General features: G+C 30.5%; 1 protein-coding gene across 1 annotated transcript in view; it reads left to right on the top strand.

The window, feature by feature from the left end:
* Window positions 1-12,160, top strand: part of LOC145263118 (S-adenosylmethionine decarboxylase proenzyme 1-like) — a 139,676-nt gene extending 127,516 nt beyond the window's left edge. Inside the window, exons 9-12 of the mRNA XM_080120061.1 lie at window positions 2,160-2,252; window positions 3,399-3,473; window positions 5,491-5,571; window positions 11,398-12,160. Of these exons, the coding sequence (XP_079976187.1) occupies window positions 2,160-2,252; window positions 3,399-3,473; window positions 5,491-5,571; window positions 11,398-11,535 (387 nt within the window). The 3' untranslated portion in view covers window positions 11,536-12,160. The remainder of the gene's footprint in view (window positions 1-2,159; window positions 2,253-3,398; window positions 3,474-5,490; window positions 5,572-11,397) is intronic.
* The last annotated feature ends 11,245 nt before the right edge of the window (window positions 12,161-23,405 follow it).

The following is a 23,405-nucleotide window of genomic DNA, read 5'->3' as shown; positions in this document are numbered from 1 at the left end:
CAACAGTTTAAATGCCTTAACATCACTTCCAACAATATATTATTCACATTTCATGAAAGCTCTCAGGCCAACTGATTTTCTATTCGATAGTTGAAATGCTTCAACATCATTTCCAAACAATTCAGCATTTCATATCACATCTTATGACAATTCTCAGGCCAAATGATCCCCTATTCACAACAGGTGAGAATGCTACACAACAATTACACACGTTATCAGTCCTCATCTAAAAAAAAAATTTTTTTTCAAAAAAAATTAGTACATTTCAATACAAATATTAAAATAGACGAAACAGTTCCCTTTATTTTTTTCTTCAATCAAATCACGGTTCTATCAATTTTCATTTGTTCTATCCTTCAAGATTTAAGGTTCAAATTCCATGGTACACATGCTTTAGTTTCTCTCCTGTCTATCCCCATTGGTTTCTATTTCCTAGCACATCTGAGAGAGTGGTCCGTGGCACAGCCTATCAATATCACGTGCGCACAAGGGCCCGACATGCGCACGACAGCACCAACAGTTGCAACCCTGTCCACTATCAGATTGCTACCCGGTTAACTACTTCTGGTCTACCTGGTTCATTGCTCTTAGGCTGACAGGAACCTTGCTTCCCCCAATCTCATTTTTTTTTTTTTTTTTCCTTTAATTTTAATAAAATTCTGCAACCAAACGTCCCCTTATTTGACAGTCTAAATGTCTCACAACTAATCTCGGGCAAATCATTACTTCATCTTTAATTTATTCTTATGAGAGCTTCTATTCGTTACAAAATCAGAACGGCATCGATACCGCCGGTTTCTATTTCTCTAAGGATCGGTATACTTCTCTCAATCCCTGTTTGGTTTCCCTTTTCACAACCATTCTTCAGGTTATCTTGGCATGAGCGGCTTTTTCTCTCTCTCACTTATTTGACCTTTCTATCTGATGTTGCATTATTCTCAGAGTTTTACCAATGGGTCACGGTGTCTGTCATACACTGCGGACCGGGCGGAGAGATCATATATCTATTTTTGTATTCCCACATGCCTTTTTTCATGGCATCCCATGCAGACATAGCCAGTGTCTCGTTAAATCTACCGTCAAACTCCATGTATTATACGCACAGTGCCTTCCGCACTTTTTCACACACCCTCCATGGGGTTTGCATCACATTTGGGGCAATTCTCTTCGGCTTCCTCACCGCATTTTCATTACATTTCTTCATGCCTTTACGGCCAACAAGTTAACTCATACTTACTTTCAGTGCAACATCTATTGCAATTTCCTTAGTAACCTTCGCTTTCCCAGGCGCAAATTTTCCCCCTCTCACCGCAATATGCACCTCGCTGCATGCATTCATGACACCAATAGTGTCATAATTTGAGCAAAAAGGAGAAGAGGAAAGAAAGGTACTTGTACAGTTTACTGAAGACATTAAAAAATGAAAATATCGAAAAAAGTTATATTGTACGTATCCGTTTTGAACTGAAGATCTCTGAGAAAAAAATTTCACTTAATTTGAGTAGTTTTTTTTTTTTTTACAGCGGAAAAACACTTTTTTATGAGAGCGCGTTGAAGGCAGACATCTTGGATTTGTTTTAAATTTTTTTTGAATTTTAGAAACGACACTGGAGATAACTCCATGTAAAGTGCTGACACTCCCTCCCCATCTTTAATACTAACTTTTCTTCCTAAAAATCGAACCTTTTGCTCAGTATCATAACAAATTGTTTTTTTGCTATAAAATAAAAACTACTTGATGAAATTAAGTGAAATTTTTTTTTTCCGGAGAACTCCATTCCATAACAGATACGTACAATTTAAACTTTTTTTCGATATTTTCATTTTTTAATGTCTTGACTAAACTGTACAAGTACTGAAAGGGAAAATAAAGAATAATTAAGAACAATAAATAAATAAATAACATTGCAGCAAAACGAGAAGTTACATATAAACATGGGACACAGTGAAAAGTAAATTTGCCTCTGATGAAATAAGTAACGTCACGAAAACATGACAATACCCAACTTTTTAATCCCTCCACGTATTACGACAAGAACAGTAATCCAAACCATCCAAATAATACAAATAACTAATCATCTCCAAAATTCAGAAACGCACGTAAAACTGAATACGATGATGCATGTTTGTTAATCCATAATTTGTTATTTTTCTTTCAGAGATCTGGAATTGACAAGTTGTTTCCGGACATGTTGATCGATGACTACCTTTTTGAACCCTGTGGTTACTCGATGAACGGGCTTCTTCCCGGAGTAAGTACTTCTTCTGGTATCCTCACCAAAACTCTTTGTTGGGGTAATTGTAGCAGAGTAGTTTTTTTTTCAAACAAGTCATACGCACTGATTGAATTGTTCTTTGGCCTGTCAGCATCAGTGTGTAAAAACTTTCAAAAAGAATTGGGTGGGCACTTCTTTCTAACAGTTTGCCGAAGATAACTAGTATTTTGAAAACGTTTTCTCTGGAAATATTTTTCGACATCTGATCAACGTAGAGCTGCACATCACCATTTTACAAAGATTTATCTTTTCAGAGCAGCTATCTTCACAATTGATGGTATTCTCGGGAGGGATTTGTTTTTCTTTTTTTTTTTTTCTGATATTTATTATTTGCAAGGTTACCTGACATTGCCTGGGCAAAAGAAAATGTCACATATCTCTCCTATTATAGAGAGGAAGGCCAAAGAAAACCATATTCTTTATGTCCAGTAAAAATTTGTAATGCAATATTAATAAATAAATACTATTAAATTATTTTTTAAGTATTAATAAAAAATATTGAAATAGTGTTTAAATATTGGAAATAAAACCGAAATACATAGTTCTGAAATTACATTGTATTATTGTGGATACAAGAGTTCCGTCCCTTTAGCACAAAACTATTTTATGTTTTCCATATAGCAGCATCAGGTAGTTTCATTATAAAGGGAATTAACTCTTGCATCCCCAATACCAAAAGTTCAAAATTTAAAAATAAAACAAACAAGACGTAGACCAATTTACAATGGGGAAAATAGCAGTTAATGGCACTTGGTCAGGGAATATAGATTTGATTGTTGATAGGCATATTGTTTTGTATGTAACTGAAAATGAGTTTTCCTGTTTTCACCAAAGTTTTTTGCTTTATTATATCATTGTTTATATATCAGATTTTGTCTCGAAAAGGCCTTAAAAAACTTTGAAAAATCTGTACGAATCCTGTATTATATAAAAGGAACTTTGTATGTATGAGTTCTGTATGGACTCCGAAATAACTGAGCCGATTTTCGTGAAATGTTATACAAATGTACTTTATGTATCTTTAATTCCAATCAATTTTTCACATTTTTTTAAAAAATATATCTGTTCTCTTGAATTATTTATTTTTTGTTTTAATTTAATTTTTTTTTTTTTTCCCCCCAGGGATTATACATAACAATCCATGTCACTCCTGAGCCACAATGTTCTTATGTCAGCTTTGAAACTAACGTTTCTCAGGTTTGTTATAGCTTTGTTTACTCTTCAAAAATATGTACAAGAATATCTGTCAAGTTGTAGTCGCAAACTATGTTCGTATTGCTATTTGAAATTGTTTGCCAAGCATCAGCAGCAGCTACCTTGAAGTATTGCTTATAAACAAGGCCGTAACTGGGTTTTTTTGGGTTTTTTTTTCCACAAAAAACTTGAATCATTTTTACTGTACAGAACCACTAGTGATGATAATAATAATAATAACATCGAGCTTAGAGCAAAGTCCAGTCATAACTAGTGCATGCATGAGATTGTGTGTATAGTTTGGGTATGTTTATAGACATAAATATTTAAACAGTTTTGCTACATATCTATACTATTATATAAAAGGAACTTTATCTCTGTGTGTGAATTTGTTCCCTATAGACTCTGAAATGATTGGGCCGATTTTTATTAAATTTCAATAAGTATCGATAATCAAAAAAATCCAATAAAAGGAACAGGCAATTTTGACCAAAGTTAACACCTTATACAGACTAACATTACAAGTGCATTTGAGAAGTTTTATTACCAAATAAGCAGAAAAACCTAGGATATAAAATCAACAGCAGGCTCTTTGCTATAACGAATGAATTTGAAATGAATGTTTCTGTTTAGAGAATAATTGGACCATGAAACTTGACTTTTGCATTTTAAACTTTAATTCTAGCCATTATATATAAAAATATTTTTATAAAACTAACAGTAGCTTTTCTACAGTGCATTGTCCCGCATTTCAAAATAACACTGCACAAAATGTGGATTTTTACTGATTTTTTTCTTCAACTTATAGCTATCCTGTATCATGGCCCTTGAGGTAAAATCTAAACACCCTTTCATCACAGAAATTATACAAGAATACAATGAAATAACCAAAAAAAACAATAAAAAAATTATAATAGCCTGGATACCAAGTCATGTCGGCATTCCAGGAAATGAAAAGGCAGACAAACTGGCTAAAGAAGCCACAAACCACCAAATGGAAAAAATTAAAATACCACACACAGACCTAAAAAGAAAAATCAACGAATATATAGAAAACATGTGGCAAGAGGAATGGAACAAATGCACTGCAAACAAATTGCATGAACATCAACCAATAATTAAAAACGAAAAACAAAAAATTTTTAAAGGAAGAGAAGAAATTGTGCTAAACCGAATAAGAATTGGACATACAAAATTAACTCATTCCTACCTAATCAAAGCGGAGGAAACACCAAATTGCACACTCTACAACTAACAATTAAACATCTACTGACAGAATGTAGAAAACACAAACACACTCGGAATAAATATTTTAAAACAACAAACATTAGAAAAGTGTTCCAAGAAGTGGAACCCCAACAAATCATAAACTATTTAAAAGAAACAAATGTATTCAAACTCCTATAAAGTAAACAATCAAAATTCAGTTTAGAAAAACAAATCTCTTACAACTAAAACAATTTTTTCGGAAAACCTAAAACATCTTGCTTCAAAAGATAAACTTTTTCAAGAAACTTAAAAAATTTTTACAAGAAACTGAAAACCTATCAACAAAACTTTTTTGGCATTAAATGACTCTTAGAGGTTGAAATGCCGTTAAACAAATACACTCACTCACTCGCTCAACTTATGGCAAGAAAGAGAAAAAAAAAATTTTTTTTAAATCAACTTATCATGGCAAGAAAGAAAAAAGAAAAAAAAGATGTACAAAATTCTGAGGAAGTAGTATGACCCTGAAATATATTAATTTTAAACAAATAAATATGACCCTGAAATATATTAATTTTAAACAAATAAATATTTCAAGAATGAGTTTTATTTTATACGTAAAAGTTTTGTTCGAAAATTATTAAATGATAGAATGATATAATTTTGATTTTAATATTTCATTTACACGTATGTGAGCATGTACTTGCATTTTGTAATATTATCTTTTTAATGCTATTTCATGTTTGAACAAATAAAATGAGAAGAAAAAGGAAATAATATTGTATTTCAACCATGTTCAAATTTGTTTCAGGAATCGTACAACGAAATGTTAAGTAAAGTTCTGAAACTCTTCCAACCTGGGAAATTCCTAATGACCGTTTTCGCCAACAAGGTAGGAAGAATTGGATTTCTCTTTCAATATTAATTTTTTATTTTCCTCGTGTGTGTTTTAGTTTTTTTTGGTACTTATACAGTTTAATCAAGACATTAAAAAATGAAAATATCGAAAAAAAAAAAAAAAAAAAAAAAAAAAAAAAAATTGTACGTATCTGTTTTGGACTGAAGATCTCCAAAAAAAATTTCCTTTAATTTGATTGAGTAGTTTTTATTTTACAGCAGAAACACGTTTTTATGATACCGCGTTGGAATCGGCCATTATGAAATTTGTTGAACATGCCATGGGGAGATAACTCCAGTTAAAGCGCCGACACTCCCTCCCCATCTTTATTGCTAGCTTTTCTTCCTAAAAATCGAACATTTTGCTCGGTATCATAACAAATTGTTTTTTCGCTGTAAAATAAAAACTACTTGATGAAATTAAGTGAAATTTTTTTCAGAGAACTTCGTTCCATAACAAATACGTACAATTTAAACTTTTTTTTTTTTTTTTTTTTTTGACATTTTCATTTTTTAATGTCTTGATTAAACTGTACAAGTACTATTTTTTTTTTTTTTTTTTTTTTTTTTTTTTTGCTAATGTTGACCAGTTCACATGCAAGAACCCATTTTCTTAAAGAAATTTTAGAAGTCATAAAGTTAATTTGCATGCCAAACAGCATGTAGTCCATAGAACCCTGCTCACTGGAGTGGCCTTACCAGACACCTTTTGTTTGTTCGATCAGTCCTTCGACAACACCCAGATGATTTCACCTGTGAATCTATTGATCCAGCACCACCACCATCACCAGGCTGGAAAGAGATGCTGCAGTGGTCAACTGAAAATCTGGATCAGGACAGTGAAGCAAGATGCTGAACTGATTCTCGCCTTTTATAATGTTGGTCGCTGGAATCGTGAATGGCTTGCATTCATAACAGAAGCAGTCTTGGATCACTGTGCCTGCTCAGCCAGTGGTCGGGACGTGGCAAATGCTGCAACTAACTAACTGGCACAGTTATGCTTTATCAAATATATAATCATTTGAGAAATTGTGCTGCTCGGGTGTTGGTCTCTTCATGATGAACTCAAAGTAACTAATAGTTGCAATTATCTGTTAAATAGATTCTTCACTTAGGAATCTTGGGACCATTTATTAAAGTACAGTCTTTAGGAATATTAAGCTTTCTGTAAACTTTAATTCTACAGATTATCGTACATTTTCTTCTTGGGTCATCCATCAATTGATGGCGAACAGTCATGATTTTTTTTTAAATTTTTTTTTTAGCTTATTGTATACATGGTACGGCACAATCACATTGACACACCGGTTCACACCAGATCACCGAAGTTAAGCAATGTTGAGCCTGGCCAGTACCAGATGGGTGACCATTTGGCAAGGCTAGGCGCTGTATGTACCTTCTGGGAAGGTTGGGCGTGGAGCCAGCACCCTCACTCTGTAAAAAAAACTCCTCACTACAAAAGCATCTACAAAGTTGTAGATGGCCTATGCCCCCTCCAGGGGCTCAAGGACTATGGATGGATTGTATATACGGTATACCAGTCCACGAGAGTACTTATGCATTTCTATTGTCAAATGTATCTGTGAAGCGATGCTGTTCTCAGAAACCAGATTGGATAGCAGGATTTGTGGTGTTCCGTCTATGCTCATGTCGGGTTTAATAGCTTGGTTTTCTCGGTACGTAATTACGTATAAAAGTGGCAGCAATAATGAATGGTGCTGGTCTTACTATGAACATCTATGTATTGACTGATTCTGTGTATGCGTCACGTGACTTTATTAACAATAATATGCACTCAAATGTTAAGAAGGTTGTTTACTGACCGTATGTCTGTTTTCTAGTATCTATCTAAATCTAGAGGCAAACTCGGAAAGATACTTCCTTACAAACGATTTATATTTTTTATATAGGTAACTTCAATTGCAAGTTTCCTGGTATTATCAGATCAGGCTGTCTGAAGATACTGACTTCCTGATCTAAAATGCACCAAACATTGATATTATGGGGGAGGGGGGGTCCATTTCCTCTACAAAACTCAATCATGTGCTGCAAATAAAAAAAAAAAAAAATTGGCAATTTTCCTCTACAAAACAAACGCCATGAATAGATATTGAAACATAAAAATTTTCTCCAAACTTACTGGATTCGGCATTAAATAACTTAAAAAGGGTTGATATACAAAATAACTGGATGCAACAAGAATACTATTTCCAAAATAACTGGATTCTGTATTAAATGACCTGAAAAGTTTTGATGTGTCGTAAAACAAAATCGAAACAAAACAATCACAAGTTTATATTTAATCACTCACAAAGTTAACACTTTTTTTTCTTACTTAGCTTTTTAATAATCTGTACGTACAAACGTAGACACACACAGTCTATCACATAGAAACAAAATTAGTTTTAATTTGAAAATATTCGAAAACCAAATAATAAAAAATGTTTTAGTACATAACAAAAATCACTTTTTTCTTTTGATATTTTCCGTCTAAGAAAGTTTTTTCAAGTAAACTGTTAGCTTTTTAGGTTGTTTTTTTTTCTTCATTTTTGCCGGTGGTGTTAACTCTGAGGGGTAAACCTCAGAAAAAGATGCATCCGAGTTTATAGACAGTTGTTGTAAGTCTAAAGTTGATTTGTATTTACGTGATTAGTGCAAGTATTTATTTTATAACATTGTGTTTTATAATTTCAAATCAATCTTAATGAAATAATGTTTACAAATCGAACATAACGAAATAATGTTTACAAATCGAACATAACGAAATAATGTTTTCAAATCGAACATAACGAAATAATGTTTACAAATCGAACATAATGAAATAATGTTTACAGATCGACCATGATGAAATAATGTTTACAAATCGAACATAACGAAATAATGTTTACAAATCGAACATAACGAAATAATGTTTTCAAATCGAACATAACGAAATAATGTTTACAGATCGACCATGATGAAATAATGTTTACAAATCGAACATAACGAAATAATGTTTACAAATCGAACATAACGAAATAATGTTTTCAAATCGAACATAACGAAATAATGTTTACAAATCGAACATAATGAAATAATGTTTACAAATCGACCATAACGAAATTATGTTTACAGATCGACCATAACGAAATAATGTTTACAGATCGACCATAACGAAATAATGTTTACAGATCGACCATAACGAAATAATGTTTACAGATCGACCATAACGAAATAATGTTTACAGATCGACCATAACGAAATAATGTTTACAGATCGACCATAACGAAATAATGTTTACAGATCGACCATAACGAAATAATGCTTTCAGATCGACCTTAACGAAAGAATGCTTTCAGATCGACCTTAACGAAAGAATGCTTTCAGATCGACCTTAATGAAAGAATGCTTTCAGATCGACTGTAATGAAAGAATGCTTTCAGATTGACCGTAATGAAAGAATGCTTTCAGATTGACTGTAATAAAAGAATGCTTTCAGATTGACCGTAATGAAAGAATGCTTTCAGATTGAGCTTAATGAAAGAATGCTTTCAGATTGAGCTTAATGAAAGAATGCTTTCAGATTGAGCTTAATGAAAGAATGCTTTCAGATTGAGCTTAATGAAAGAATGCTTTCAGATTGAGCTTAATGAAAGAATGCTTTCAGATTGACCTTAATGAAAGTATGCTTTCAGATTGACCTTAATGAAAGTATGCTTTCAGATTGACCTTAACGAAAGAATGCTTTCAGATTGACCTTAACGAAAGAATGCTTTCAGATTGACCTTAACGAAAGAATGCTTTCAGATTGACCTTAACGAAAGAATGCTTTCAGATTGACCTTAACGAAAGAATGCTTTCAGATTGACCTTAACGAAAGAATGCTTTCAGATTGACCTTAACGAAAGAATGCTTTCAGATTGACCTTAACGAAAGAATGCTTTCAGATTGACCTTAACGAAAGAATGCTTTCAGATTGACCTTAACGAAAGAATGCTTTCAGATTGACCTTAACGAAAGAATGCTTTCAGATTGACCTTAACGAAAGAATGCTTTCAGATTGACCTTAACGAAAGAATGCTTTCAGATTGACCTTAACGAAAGAATGCTTTCAGATTGACCTTAACGAAAGAATGCTTTCAGATTGACCTTAACGAAAGAATGCTTTCAGATTGACCTTAACGAAAGAATGCTTTCAGATTGACCTTAACGAAAGAATGCTTTCAGATTGACCTTAACGAAAGAATGCTTTCAGATTGACCTTAACGAAAGAATGCTTTCAGATTGACCTTAACGAAAGAATGCTTTCAGATTGACCTTAACGAAAGAATGCTTTCAGATTGACCTTAACGAAAGAATGCTTTCAGATTGACCTTAACGAAAGAATGCTTTCAGATTGACCTTAACGAAAGAATGCTTTCAGATTGACCTTAACGAAAGAATGCTTTCAGATTGAGCTTAACGAAAGAATGCTTTCAGATTGACCTTAATGAAAGTATGCTTTCAAATCGACCTGAACAAAATGTGTACTTATTTAATTTAATCAAGACATTAAAAAATGAAAATTTTGAAAATATATATTGTACGTACTCGTTATGGAATAATGTTCTCATAAAATAATTTCACTTAATTGGATCAAATAGGTTTTTATTTTTTAGAAGAATCTCAAATTTTAATGAGATCGATCATATCTCGGCCATCTTGCTTATTTTGCAGATGGGGAGGAGGGGCTGCCCAGGGAGACAACACTATCAGTGCTTAAAGTCTGTCAAAATTTGACGAGATTAGGTTGAAACCTGGGCATAATAAATACCTAGATAAATATTGGGGGTGGAGGTCACTTATTTTACAGAGTTTCTCTGTGGTTTTGATCCCTTTTTCATTTTTTTCCTTTGTCAATCAACTTTTTGTTTAAAGGCACCTCCCCCCCCCTTCATCCACGAAATAGGCAAGATGGCCTGGATATGATCGATGTTATTAAAATTTGATTTTCCTCTGTAAAAAAAAAAAATAAAAATAAACTACTTGATCAAGTTAAGTGACATTTTTTTATGAGAACTTAATTACATAACGAGTACGTACAATAGAATTTTTTCAATATTTTCATTTTTTTTAATGTCTTGATTAAACTAAAAAAGTACCTGGTAATGTTTTCAAAGATGTGACTAAACTCCTATTTAAAATTCATGCCAACCATACAAATTTCATTTCAATAACCAGTAATAGCGCTGGACATAACCTTTTTCTCTATCCACAAGGGGCTGACCGCCACTAAGAAAATGAAGAGAAAATAAAAACAAGGCTACATTTGAAAAGGGTTCCTAACACCAAAAGTCTATAAAAATAAAAATGATTTTATTCATTTTATAAAAAATATTTTATAAAATTATCTAGTTAGACAGTATGTATAACAGATTTTTCTCTTTTTCTTTTTCTCTTTTTTCTTTTTCTTTTCCTTTTTCTTTTATTTTTATTTTCTCTTTTCTTTTTTTCTTATTTTTCTTTTTCTTTTATTTTTTTTTTTATTTTTCTTTTTATTTTTTTTCTTTTTATTCTTTTTTCTTTTTTGCTGTTTCTTTTTTTTTTCTTTTTTTTCTTTTTCTCTTTATTTTTTCTTTTTCTTTTCTTTTTTCTCATGTTTCTTTTTCTTTTGTTTCTTTTTCTTTTTGGTTAATTGGGTTTTAAATGTTTTTTTGTTTTTGTTAATTGGGTTGTAGATTGAATTCTAGACATGCACTAATGTTTAACTTTTTTCCATTTTTTTTTTTTTTTTTTTTCAAATTAATCTTACAAAATGTTTTCACTCCTTCTAGTCTTAATTTTAATTTATTTTTCCCCCCAGGAATCCAGTGCTCGCAATGCCCACAAAGATTTGGAAGACAACCACATTCCCGGCTACACTCGGCTGGACCACCAATTCTGCAAGTTCAAGAATTACAACCTTACCTACACCTACTTTAGCAGCCGCCCCATCATCTAGGAAAATGCCCGCATTGGGTTTTTAAACAGTGCATCCACCCCTCAATGTTACGTTTTACAAATGATACCGTTTAATAGCTTTATCTGTTTGGTCTGGAGAAAAATATTTCTATGGAAGTCGAAGAAATGCAGACGCAAAATTTATATTCAGTATTTCATTATAACCCGGAAACCCCGATAAGATTAGTTTTGAAACTCGCAACGTTATGTTGTTATGGTCAAATCCAAAATTTTGTTCGACTTCCATGCGAACGAGTTCTCACTGGTTTTATGATTGCTCTTTTTTTTATATACAAGGAAGAGCAAAAATTTAATTAGATAAGGGAGATTTAGTGGACCAGCTGATTTCTGTTGTCAGCTTCTCTCTCTCGTCCTCTCTGCCTGTTAAAAGATGAGACCGCGCAACTCTTCTTGTTTCAAGCTATGTGCGTACCGAAGAGAAACAACTGAAAGAGACTAACACCAACACCTTTCTTGGATGGCTTTTCGTGTTGAAAGGACTTTTTTGTTCTTTGTTAACAAATGACATTCATGGCAGCCTGTTTTTCATCCTTCTCTCTCCCTCTCTCTTTGCCCTTCTCCCCTCTGTCTCTCCCCACCTCCCCTCTGTCTCTCCCCACCTCCCCTATGTCTCTCCCTTCTGTCTATCCTTCTCTTTCCTAAAAATATATATATATATATATAATTTCTTTCTTTTCATACTCACATACTGCTGCCTATATGAAATTATTGGTTTTGATTTCCTGAAAAGACAATAACAAAGGTCTTGGCGCCAACTTGAAAACCAATTTTCCCCTTGAGGTTTTACTCTTCATTCGAGTTCCTTGTAAGCAATTTGAAAACAAATTCTTCAGATTGTCATCACATCAGACTTCCAAAGAATTTTTTTTTTTTTTTTTTTTCACCTTTCTCCCTTTTTCTTCGCCCACCTCAAAAAAAAACTAAACTTCACCCAAAATCATGACGCGTTTTAATTAAAGATTTTCATTCAAACAACTTTAAAATTTTATTATTTATAATAAATACATACTGGTTAGATTTTTTTTTTTTTTTTTTTTTTTTTTTTTTTTCAACCCGCAATCATATTGATGTGCCAAAATTTAAATTTAATTTAAGAAATAGAAAATAAAAATCTCCCAGGCTTAATTTAACCATATTTTACGGTATCATTTGTAAAATGTCCACTTTATTAAAATTCTAACAAAATTAAACTCCACAAAAATCTAAACATTATCAATTAAATAGAAATAACATTTTTTTTTGAGCGAGCTTTGTTTTTGTGTTACCTCCCTTGTGTGACAGCCATTTTGTCTTTTTATGCTGACACTAACTGCCATCTTAAAAACAAATTCTCATTCTTATATCTGACTCCTATATATGACAGCCAAAAATTCTGGCAGACAAGGTAACATTTTTTTATTAAGTATATTTATAATTATAAATTTTGGCTGAAATATAACCTAGGGTGGAGTTTAATCCTACAGAATTTTGATTATTTTTTTTTTTTTTAAGGAAATCTCGTAACGAAAAAGCACTGTTAAGAAATCCTAATGCTTTTTGTCTGATTTGTGTTATATGTGAATTTAATTATATTTTTTTAGTTTTCTTTTTGATTTACCTCTTTTGAAAATGTTGAGCCTAAACTGTCTTAATCTTTGACAAAATTTTCAAATGTTTTGGTAAAAGTCCAGATTTCAACCTAATTAAACAAAAAATTCAGAAAAGTGTTGCTGTACATCTATCACAAAATGAAAATGTCATTCCAAAAATCAATCAAATTGATCAAGTTTTTTTTTTGTTTTTTAATTAAGAAAATAAAATTTTATGAGAAAGTGAGATATTTTGATTTGCCATGTTTAATGAAGGAAGACACTTCAAATCGAAGTAGCAAGATTTTAAAATCAATCTTGTAATGTTTACATTAAGCTATGTGTCTCTAAAAATCGTAAAAGCAAATGATATTCTATATTTAAATAAAAAAAAAAAATACTTGATCAATTTACATAATTTGGGGATATGACATTTCCATTCCATGATATAAATGTATAATAAAGATTTTTTTTTTTTTAATTAGGTTGAATTCTAGACATGTTTTCCTTTTTTTTTTATTTATTGGATTGTTATTTTCTGAAACAAGGGATTTTTTAAAAATTTTCTTTAAAACAAGGATTTTTTTTTTTTTTAACAAAAAACTCAATAGACTTTTAGATTTCATTGTTAAATGAATTTAAAAAGCATTTTTAAAATCTCTGGTCATATTTTCATGCACTAGTTTTAATTTTTATTATTGCACTTTTTAGTGTTTGTGCAGTATATTAGACTTTTAAACAAATGCATTTCAGGTAAAAACACTATTATATACATGCGTGTCATGTTGAAATTAGTATAAATTCCAAACATGTACGTACATAATAGTGTTTTTATCTGAAATAAGTTGGTTTGAAATCCTATTATACTACAGAAGCACCCACTTTTTTTTTTCTTGATTCTCAATAATTATTTATGGCATTCAACATTAATTAAATCAAATTAATTTAGATGGCAAAAAATTATAGTTTCTAATATATATATATATATATAATCGGTGTAAATTCCCCAGTTCTTTGGTATTATTATAGCAAAAATTGAAATATTGAATTTCAAGCGAAACCAATGGTACTGAATTGTCACGTTACAAAAAATAAGGAAGAAAATTGGCAAAAATTGAGTTTTGCAAAAAAAAAAAAAAAAAAAAAAAAAAAAAACAGAATTCTAATTGTAACAAAAGGGAGGTAAATATTTTCTAAAAACTGAAAATCTTTGGCCAATTTAACAAAAATTAATTTCTGTTAATTGTCTTCAAAAACTGTTTTTTATTAATAATTAATTTTTTACCCTATCGTTTTTCGTAATTTTTGGATATTTTCATTACTATGACATGTTGAAAGTTAATATTTCAATTTTTTGAGCTTTGCTACAATAACAAAGAACCAATTCTCCCTTCTTGAATTACCTCCCCTTGGAGTAGGATTTCGCCATTTCCTCAACTCAAGTAGTGTAAACGTTTTAAATGAAGTAATAGTTTACTATGTAGGCTATCAAAAAAAAATATCAAGTTTAGAAAATGTAACGTTTTTAGAAATTTACAAGATTTAAAAAAAAAAAAAATTTCATCAAATTTAATTCCTTATAATGAGCAATTTCACCTGTGCTGCTGATTTTTAAATATCGTTTTCTTTTTCTTTTTTTTTTTTTGTTCTTTTTCTTTTATATGCTTAGTAGTACAAAAATACTTAATGGCAAGTAAGCTACATAGAAACGTTTGCATTTCATTCTTGAGAGACCACCAGATTGATTGATAGGTTAATTGTCAGTACTTTTTATATTGCTATCATACTCTACCAATATATTGAGCACTGTTGAAGTAAATACTGAAACAAAAATGATGTATCTAATATATTATAAGTATGTGTGTGTGTGTATGTATATATATATATATATATATATATATATTATTCAACATTAACGATATAATGCAATCCAAATGATATTTATATAGGCTATCGACAAGAAACGCCATCCTCAGAAATAAACCTGCTAATAATTCAGAAACATTCCCACTTTTATTAAAACGTCTATGAACTCTATTTTTTGGTATACATTCACTTTCTCCCTTGACACGAAAGTAGGGGAAATTATAACTTTTATGTTTGTTTACATTACTTCCGAGAGAGCTCAATTCTATTGACAAAGAATAGTGTGTTTGTATGTATGCATATATCTGTGTGTGTGTGTATGTATGTATATATATATATATATATATATATGCACACACACTAGCAGGCCCAGGCCGCTCAGTATTGCCCGGTCGTAAAATATGCTTAAATATGATATTTTGATTAAAGCAGATTTCATATTTATTATACTATATTGTACCCAATATATAGTAATGATTTAAAAAGTTAAAAAAAAAAAAAAAAAAAAGACTTGTGGGTCACCACTTAGAATCGAAACCAAAACGTTTAGCTTATGATTTACTTTTTTCTTTGACATTAATGCCTGACCTATGAAGACATCTTAGCTGCAAGGCTAAAATTTAAAACATGAACCAATCGCTATTACATTACACATGCATATTTATAATGCTGTCGTTTGACCACCACCTGGCAAATTGCATTTCTTTTAAATTTTCACACTTCTGCATCGATAAGCTAAAACCCAAATATAAAGTTTTGCATGAGTTCAAATACCCTATATATTAAATTTCATGTGTGTGTAGACCAAAAACTGACAGAAGTTTGGGAGGCAAAATTTTTTAAACAAATATATATACATAAAGAGGTTTGTGTTTACTTAAAACATTTTACGCAAATATTATGCAACTATATATCATGTAGAATATCTGCATGAATATAATTACACATGATAGTTAACTAAAGATGATCATCCCATAAGAAAACCGAAAAAAATTAACGGGGAATTAATTAAAATGAATGTTTAAAAGAACATGCAAATTAGCTAGATCTTTTGCAGTTGAATGCAATTTTTTTTTTTTTTTTTTGGTTAGTACTAATGATGATACATAATAATTGATTTTTTTTTTTTTTTTTTTTTTTCTTAAAATCTGTAGATCATCCCCACAAGCGTATTTTTATGTTTGTAAAGATATGTTCATATATTACATGTTTTTTTTTTGTTTTTTTTATGGCAATCTAATCACCCCCACCTTAAAAAAAAAAATTAGAAAAAAAAAAATTTTAATTTTGTTTTTGTTGTTTGTTTTTTTGTTTGTTTTTCTTTTTTTGCTATGGAATCAATAGCCGGTGATCTGGCTTGAATGCACTTTTAAACCAGGAACAGACTTTTCCTGCTGGGCGTGGTCTAAAGATCCGAATGAATTCTGTCTTTAATTAATGAATGACAGGAAGTAATCAAACCGTATCACTTAGAGACAATAGATGTTATATATATATATATATATATAATGTGTGTTAATATAAATATGTATGAGACAAAGAAAATAAAAGTAGGAATTAGAGAGAGTAGTAATAGTTTAGTGGTGTTCATGTGATCGGTCTTTTGTTTACTATTACCCTCTTTTTTTTTCTGTGTGTGTATATATATATATATATATATATATTATAGAGAGAGAGAGAGAAAGAATCAATAATTGTATTGGAATCAGCAACTGTATGAAGATTTTAGAATCATCCCATCACTTACATGAGGCTTCCTTCAGTCTTGACAGACTATAGATACCCACTGTAAGATTGCCTGCTCGTGAAATTTTTGTGACAAATCTCCGACCACACCTCTCCTGAGTCGACATTGTTGAATACCAGTAGCAAGTGGAGGTTCAAGACGACTGGAAACAGTGCCGAGATAAACGGAAAGCACATACAGTGCCTAAAATTCCCAAATGGTACTGGCCAGGCTCAACATTGCTTAACTTTGGTGATCTGACAAGAATCGGTGTGTCAACGTGATTATGCCACACACACACACACATGTGTGTGTGTGATTTGTTTAATGCAGCATTTTCTTTTTTTTATTTCATGTTTTTTGTGAAGAAACATTTTCCTTCAATTTTTAATTCCTTTGTTAAATATCCTAACCAGTGACGGTTCATGACTAAGATTAGTGGGGATGCAGTTTCAGAAAAATTTTACCTATTGTTTTCATGTTGTGTAAAAGGAAAACGAAGACATAAAAGAAATTATAGACAATTTGTACATATGCATACATTGGTAAGAGTTTATTGCTGGCCTTTGTACTGTTGCCTAACTCATACATGTGCATACCAGCAAACACGAGTTGGTGTAACTGAGAATCCTACAGCTCCACGCAAGGCGTTTTTTTTTTTTTATTTTTTTTTTTTTTTTTTACTTGAAATTGTGGATGGCTACCGACATTAAGGATCATATATTGTACACCTGAAAAGTGAACATATTTTTTAATTTTATCAATAATAGCTATATATCTTTAAAAGTGAGAATGTGTGTGAGGATACATCTCAGCCTATATACTCTATGAATTTTTTATCTAGACATGAAATTTGGTATATAGAATATTCAGACATGTGGAAAACTTTTTAATCCGTTTTCATCTGGGGGGGGGGGGGCTGCTAAAGGGTCAAAACTGAAAAAATTGGTGCGTGGGAGTCATCGGATTTTTATCTGTTAATTTTTTCACGAATGCGCATGCGTGAATAATTCCCATTAAAGATTACTTATGTTATGAATAAGTAGGTTTGAAAACACCTTTTAAAGACCGTGTCATGCTGGTCTAATAGTTATTGTACCTGACTCACTGTCTTTAGGTTTTGGTTTCGATCGCAGCTCGAGTATTTTTCTTTTTTTATTTACCAGAAGTGAATGGTTTAGAAAAAAAACAATCCTTGCATGCATATGTCTCAGTTTTTGTATGAATTAAAATATAATATTCGTGCATATTTTATGACCGGGCAATGCAGGGTACATTTGCTAGTAAAGCAGAAATAAATTGGGGGTGCTGCAGATCTACAGTTTCTATGCACAAGCCGTCACTGATTCCCAACCTTATTTTTTTTTATTTTTATATATATATATATATATATATATATATATATATAATTTTTTTTTTTTTTTTTTTTTTTTTTTTTTTTTTTAATGGCTTTGGAAAATCCAAAGGTACGTTTCTAAAATAAAATGTCCATCATTTGTGTTTTTAAGTGTCTCTTTATATCCATGGTTGGAATTCGATTGGTTTGTATCCATTCTTACAAACCGGTAAAATAATAAATGTTTGCAGAACCTGTTCTGGAATTGTTTCTAAAATCAAAGTTCTTTTTGACAACACAATTTTTTCAAAAAAAAAAATATCTCATTTCAAGTTATTTTGTTAATTTTGAAAATCGAACCCAAGTAGCATTTAAGCTGACAAAACTTAAATACGCCTAGCCAATTTACATTAGTTATTGTTATACCATGTTAGTGGTAATATAACAAAATACATAACTGTGGGTCCGTCTGTCATTTATTTAGTTTTTACCAATAGGTAGGAAGGTCAGAGTTCAATCCTCGGCTGGGTCATACCAATAAGTGGCACTTCCCCCTACACCTCATTATAGTAGCTAATGAAAAGGAAGCATTCAGGTTGCCTTCAACTATGGTCGACCACATTACTTACTAGCTACTATTTATTTTAAAAATTACTTTGTCTAGCTCAGACAAATGCTAATATGAGACGTTTTTAAATAGTCACCTGAAAATAAAAATCAATCAAAATAAGTAAGTTTTCTACCTCAATTTTAAAATTGTGTAAACAACCTAAAATGATTTTGCTACTTACTACGTCAGTTGATTAATAAATTTATATGTTCTTATTCTTATATTTACTATCCCATTGATTACTGCACACGCAATAACCCTTATCTCCGAGTGGCTTCCAGGCCTTGATAAGTGGTGACTACCTTGTAAAAAAAAAAAAAAAAAAAAAAATATTTTTATTCGACGTCCAGCGCACACCAGTATTTTTATTAGAATAATTACATATCTAGTCAGCAGCTAAACTTCGCCTTTTTCTATATGTTCTACATTATCAAACAAGCTAGGAACTCCTGTTTTTTTTTTGGGGGGGGGGGTGAATAGCTCTTCATGTGTCAGCTTGGGAGTACCATGTACTATATGTGGGAGTATAGCAAAACCTCCCCTGCAAAAAAAAAAAAAAAAAAAAAAAAAGCACATTTCTGAAGATGTCTTTAGAAAGTAGTTCAGTATAACCTACTAATTCACAACAGAACCGCTTCCATCATGGTTGAAAGTTCTGTTCCCAATCACGTGGCAAAGGTCTCCAGAGAAAGTATGCAATCTGATTTGTTTGTAAGAATGATCAGAATCAGTAATTGTATTGGAATTGGAGAAAAATATTGGAATCGTCTCCTTACTAACACACACACACACACACACACACACACACATTCCTAAGCCCAATTTGAAATATTTTTCTATTTCATTGGTAAAACCAAGAAGAAAATACTTATGAGAGTCCATGAAAATCAAGATGTATATGTACATACAGAGGTTGGACAAAATAATGGAAATACGTTGTGAATTTTGCATCAATTAATAGGTGTTTTAAACTTATAAAAATTGAAAAATACCAAAATGTTGGTTTTATGTTTTCATCCAGATACAAGTCTTTCTGGCCTGGTTCCAGGAATGTCTACAGGGCTCTTGAGAGGAAAGAAAAAAAAATGTCCTGCTACAAGATCTGTTCCTCTCCTCCCTCTTTCCAACACTGGTCGTATCTAAATAATTCAGTTACATTATATGTTTAGAGTAATAAAGAATATGATGTTTATTTAGAATTACACTTGATTTAAAAAAAACAAAAATACAGAAAAATCCGTCTCAGGACAAACGTGTCATATTCCAAAAATCACATCAATTGATCAATTAGTGCTCTTTTTAAATTAAGAAAATCAAATTAGGAAGCCATGAAGTGGTCAACAGCGGCCATATTGTTATACATTTTGCCAAAATTCAAGGGTGATAATTCAATTCTACCACAGAAATTTTGTTTGTATTTAAAATAATCCAAACTTTTTTAATCACGAAAAGTCGTCGAATTCGATTTAGTTTTTTATTAAAAAAAAAACACAAAAAAATAATAATTGATCAATTTACACAAAATGTTGATAAGTCAGATGCACATGAAATAATCCAATAAAAAATGTAATAATTGCGGTTGAAAGGTAAATTCCAGATGTGAAGATAGCATCCTAAAATTGTGGTAATTTTTTTCCACTCACTAAGATATGAAGCATATATATATATATATATATATATATAATTATAAAAAGTAATAGACCAGAGTCTAAAAGAGCAAAGCCTCAGTTAAATATATTTAAAGGTGCTGTGCTCAGAGTATTGCAGATATGTGATAAACTCAATAGGTGTAATTACCTAGCGCTATATATATATATATATATATATATATATATATATATATAAGGGTTAAAGATTAATAATTGTAACATTATTAATCAAGTTTTCATAGGGAAAAAACAAAATCAAATTAATATGTACGATCGTTTTGTGAAATATCTTTTTGTTCGTTCAATATTTACAAATAAAACCGTTGAGAAATAAAGTAAAATACTGTCTCCTCGTCAGTATAAGTGGGGAAGGGGGGGGGTAAGATTGGGAAAGACACTATTTAAATTTTGGTGTATTTCCCAATCATAACTCCCCCCCCTCTCCATTTATGCTGACAAGGAGACACTATCCACAAATATTTTACTTTATTTCTCGATTTTATTTGTAAATATTGAATGAATAAAGGAATATTGTTTCCAAAATGATCATACATATTAATTTAATATTGTTATGTTTCCCCCAATGAAAAATTGATATATAGTTGCCTGTCTAGCCACACTGATGAGCTATGAAACAGTACTGTATGCGGATGACTATATATATATATATATATATATATATATATATATATATATATAGTGGATTCTCTCATCGATTTTTGTAAGAGATTCATACAACTAAGTTCTTTGAAATCCACACGTATGATTTGTTTATAGTGGTGAAAGGTTTCTTTAGAACCATTCACACTTTTGGAACAACTGCTAACCTCAGTTGGTGTAAACGATTGCTGCGGACAGTGGACCTCAGGTTTTCTTTCTCTTAGCTGCATATCTTAACGAAGACTCTTCCAGTAGTTTTTTGTTTGTTTTTTTTATTATTCTTTAAAGCACCCGGAAATTTCTATGTCCCAGCGCAATACATACAATGCCTAATATTCTCAAATGATCACCTATCAGGTATTGGCCAGGTTCATCATTGCTTAATTTTTGTGATCTAATGAGAACTGGTGTGTCAATGTGATTATGACATGTAATTTTCTAAAGCTTACTATTTACAGTAAAATGGGTTTTGACGTGATTTTCAAACAATTTATTTTGTACTAAAATCATGATTTAGTCAATTTTCTTCGGTAAAACGCAATATTTAACAAATATCTTATCCTATTTTGGTTTGAGAAAATGTTTTAGCTAAAGTTCTTGGAACTCCCAAGAACTTTATTCTTTCAAAATTTGAGTAAGGGGGATAATTCATGGTTTGAGAAGTGTTATCAATCAGAGTGCTTTGATTTTTTTTATTTTTTTTGTGTGTGTGTGATCTATTTATTTATTTATTGATAATAATTTATAATTATTTATCTGGTCAATGTTTATTTGTTCCTTATTTGTATATTGGATAAAATAAATTTTCTTCCTTTTTTTTTTTTTTTTTTTTTTTTTTTTTTTTCATATTCAACCAAAGTTTAAAAAAAAAAAAACAGTCATATTTTTTTACATTTTTTTTATTTGTGAAAAAATAAATTTCTTTCACAATGTGTATTCCTTTTTTTTTTTTTTCAAAATCAAATTGTTTTATTACTTAAAAAAAAAAAAAAATTTTTTCAAAATTTTGAGCTGAGCAGGGACAGGTTTTTATTATTTATCATTACTTAAAAGATGTTGAACAAAACTATTCACCATTTTTTTTTTTCTTGAGTAAATCGGAGTAATCTCCCCTTTGTGTCTAATTGTTAGTTACTTTACTTTTTCTTTTACTTGGAAACATTTAAAATTCCTAAACACAATTATTTAGTGTACATTCTTACATTGAAGAGGTTGTTCAATTAATTTTTTTTTTTTTCATTTATAATTTAGCAATAAAACATGGCATACAATGGGATAATTGGATTGCTTATTTTCTTTTTAATTGTATCTTGTAATTTGTCAGTCATTGAAACACCAGCTTTTTTTTTTTTCTTAAATTTTTCAATTTTATTTTGTATTGTGAGTACTTATGCAGAAAAAGGACCATACTATCAGAATTTTCCAGGCAGTTTACATAAAACGCCAGAATGTGTTTTGTGTGTGTGTGTGTGTGTGTGTGTGTGTGTTCTTTTGTTTGTATGTTTGTTTGTTTTTTAGTGAGTGTATAAATGCTGGCTTTTTTTTTCCCCCCATTAATTAAAATTATTTCTGTTATTACAAAAATAATTCAATGAAAAATTAAACAAATGAAAACGATATTCTTTTTTGTTACAAAGAAAATCCAATGAATGATTATTGGACAATTTTTACAAAATTAAGAAAATTGAAAAAAAAAAAAAAAAAAAAAACTCATTGTATGGTAAGTTTCATGAAAAAATATTTAATTTTTTTAATAACAAAAATACTGATAGCAAACAAAAATAATTGATTTTTTTTTTTTTAATTTATTTACTTTTTTGTTTGTTTAAACCAAAATATTGATTTTTTTTGTTTAGTTTGTTTAAATAATAATAAACCAGTGATAGTTAATATTTTTTTAAATGGTGTTGGTTGTTGTGAGTTCATTGGCTCAACAATTCAGCATTTTAGGTCCTTATTCTGTATAAGTACCAAATTGTATTGTAAATCTTACTGCTTCCTTTCCTATAATAGATTATAGATTGGGAGAGAAAAAAAAATAAGTCAGGATTTAAAAAAAAAAAAAAAAAAAAAAATTCTGAGAGTCATTCATATTTGAAGTTCACTAAGAGAAAATTATTTGAAAAAGATGAATCGACAAACTAAATAGATTATAATTTAATCCAGCAAATAAATGATCATCTTTCAACTAAATTTCATTAGAGTAGTAGCATAAGAATTTTAAAATAGACAATTGTCCAAAAATTTTTTTTTTTTTTCATTTTTCCCTTACACTTGAATTAAGGGAGATAACTGTAAACTTGGGTTTAGTAAATAATTGGTAAATTTTATCAGATTAATGATTTCTAGAATGATATGGATCGACAACCTAAAGCAATACATTGATGGATATCATTGAGAATGTCCAAGGTTTAGCTATATAAAATTTATGAAGG

Source organism: Euprymna scolopes, chromosome 38, assembly GCF_053919585.1.
Source record: "Euprymna scolopes isolate OS-2025 chromosome 38, ASM5391958v1, whole genome shotgun sequence".
NCBI lineage: Eukaryota > Metazoa > Mollusca > Cephalopoda > Sepiida > Sepiolidae > Euprymna > Euprymna scolopes.
This window is presented reverse-complemented; position numbering and strand designations above follow the sequence as displayed.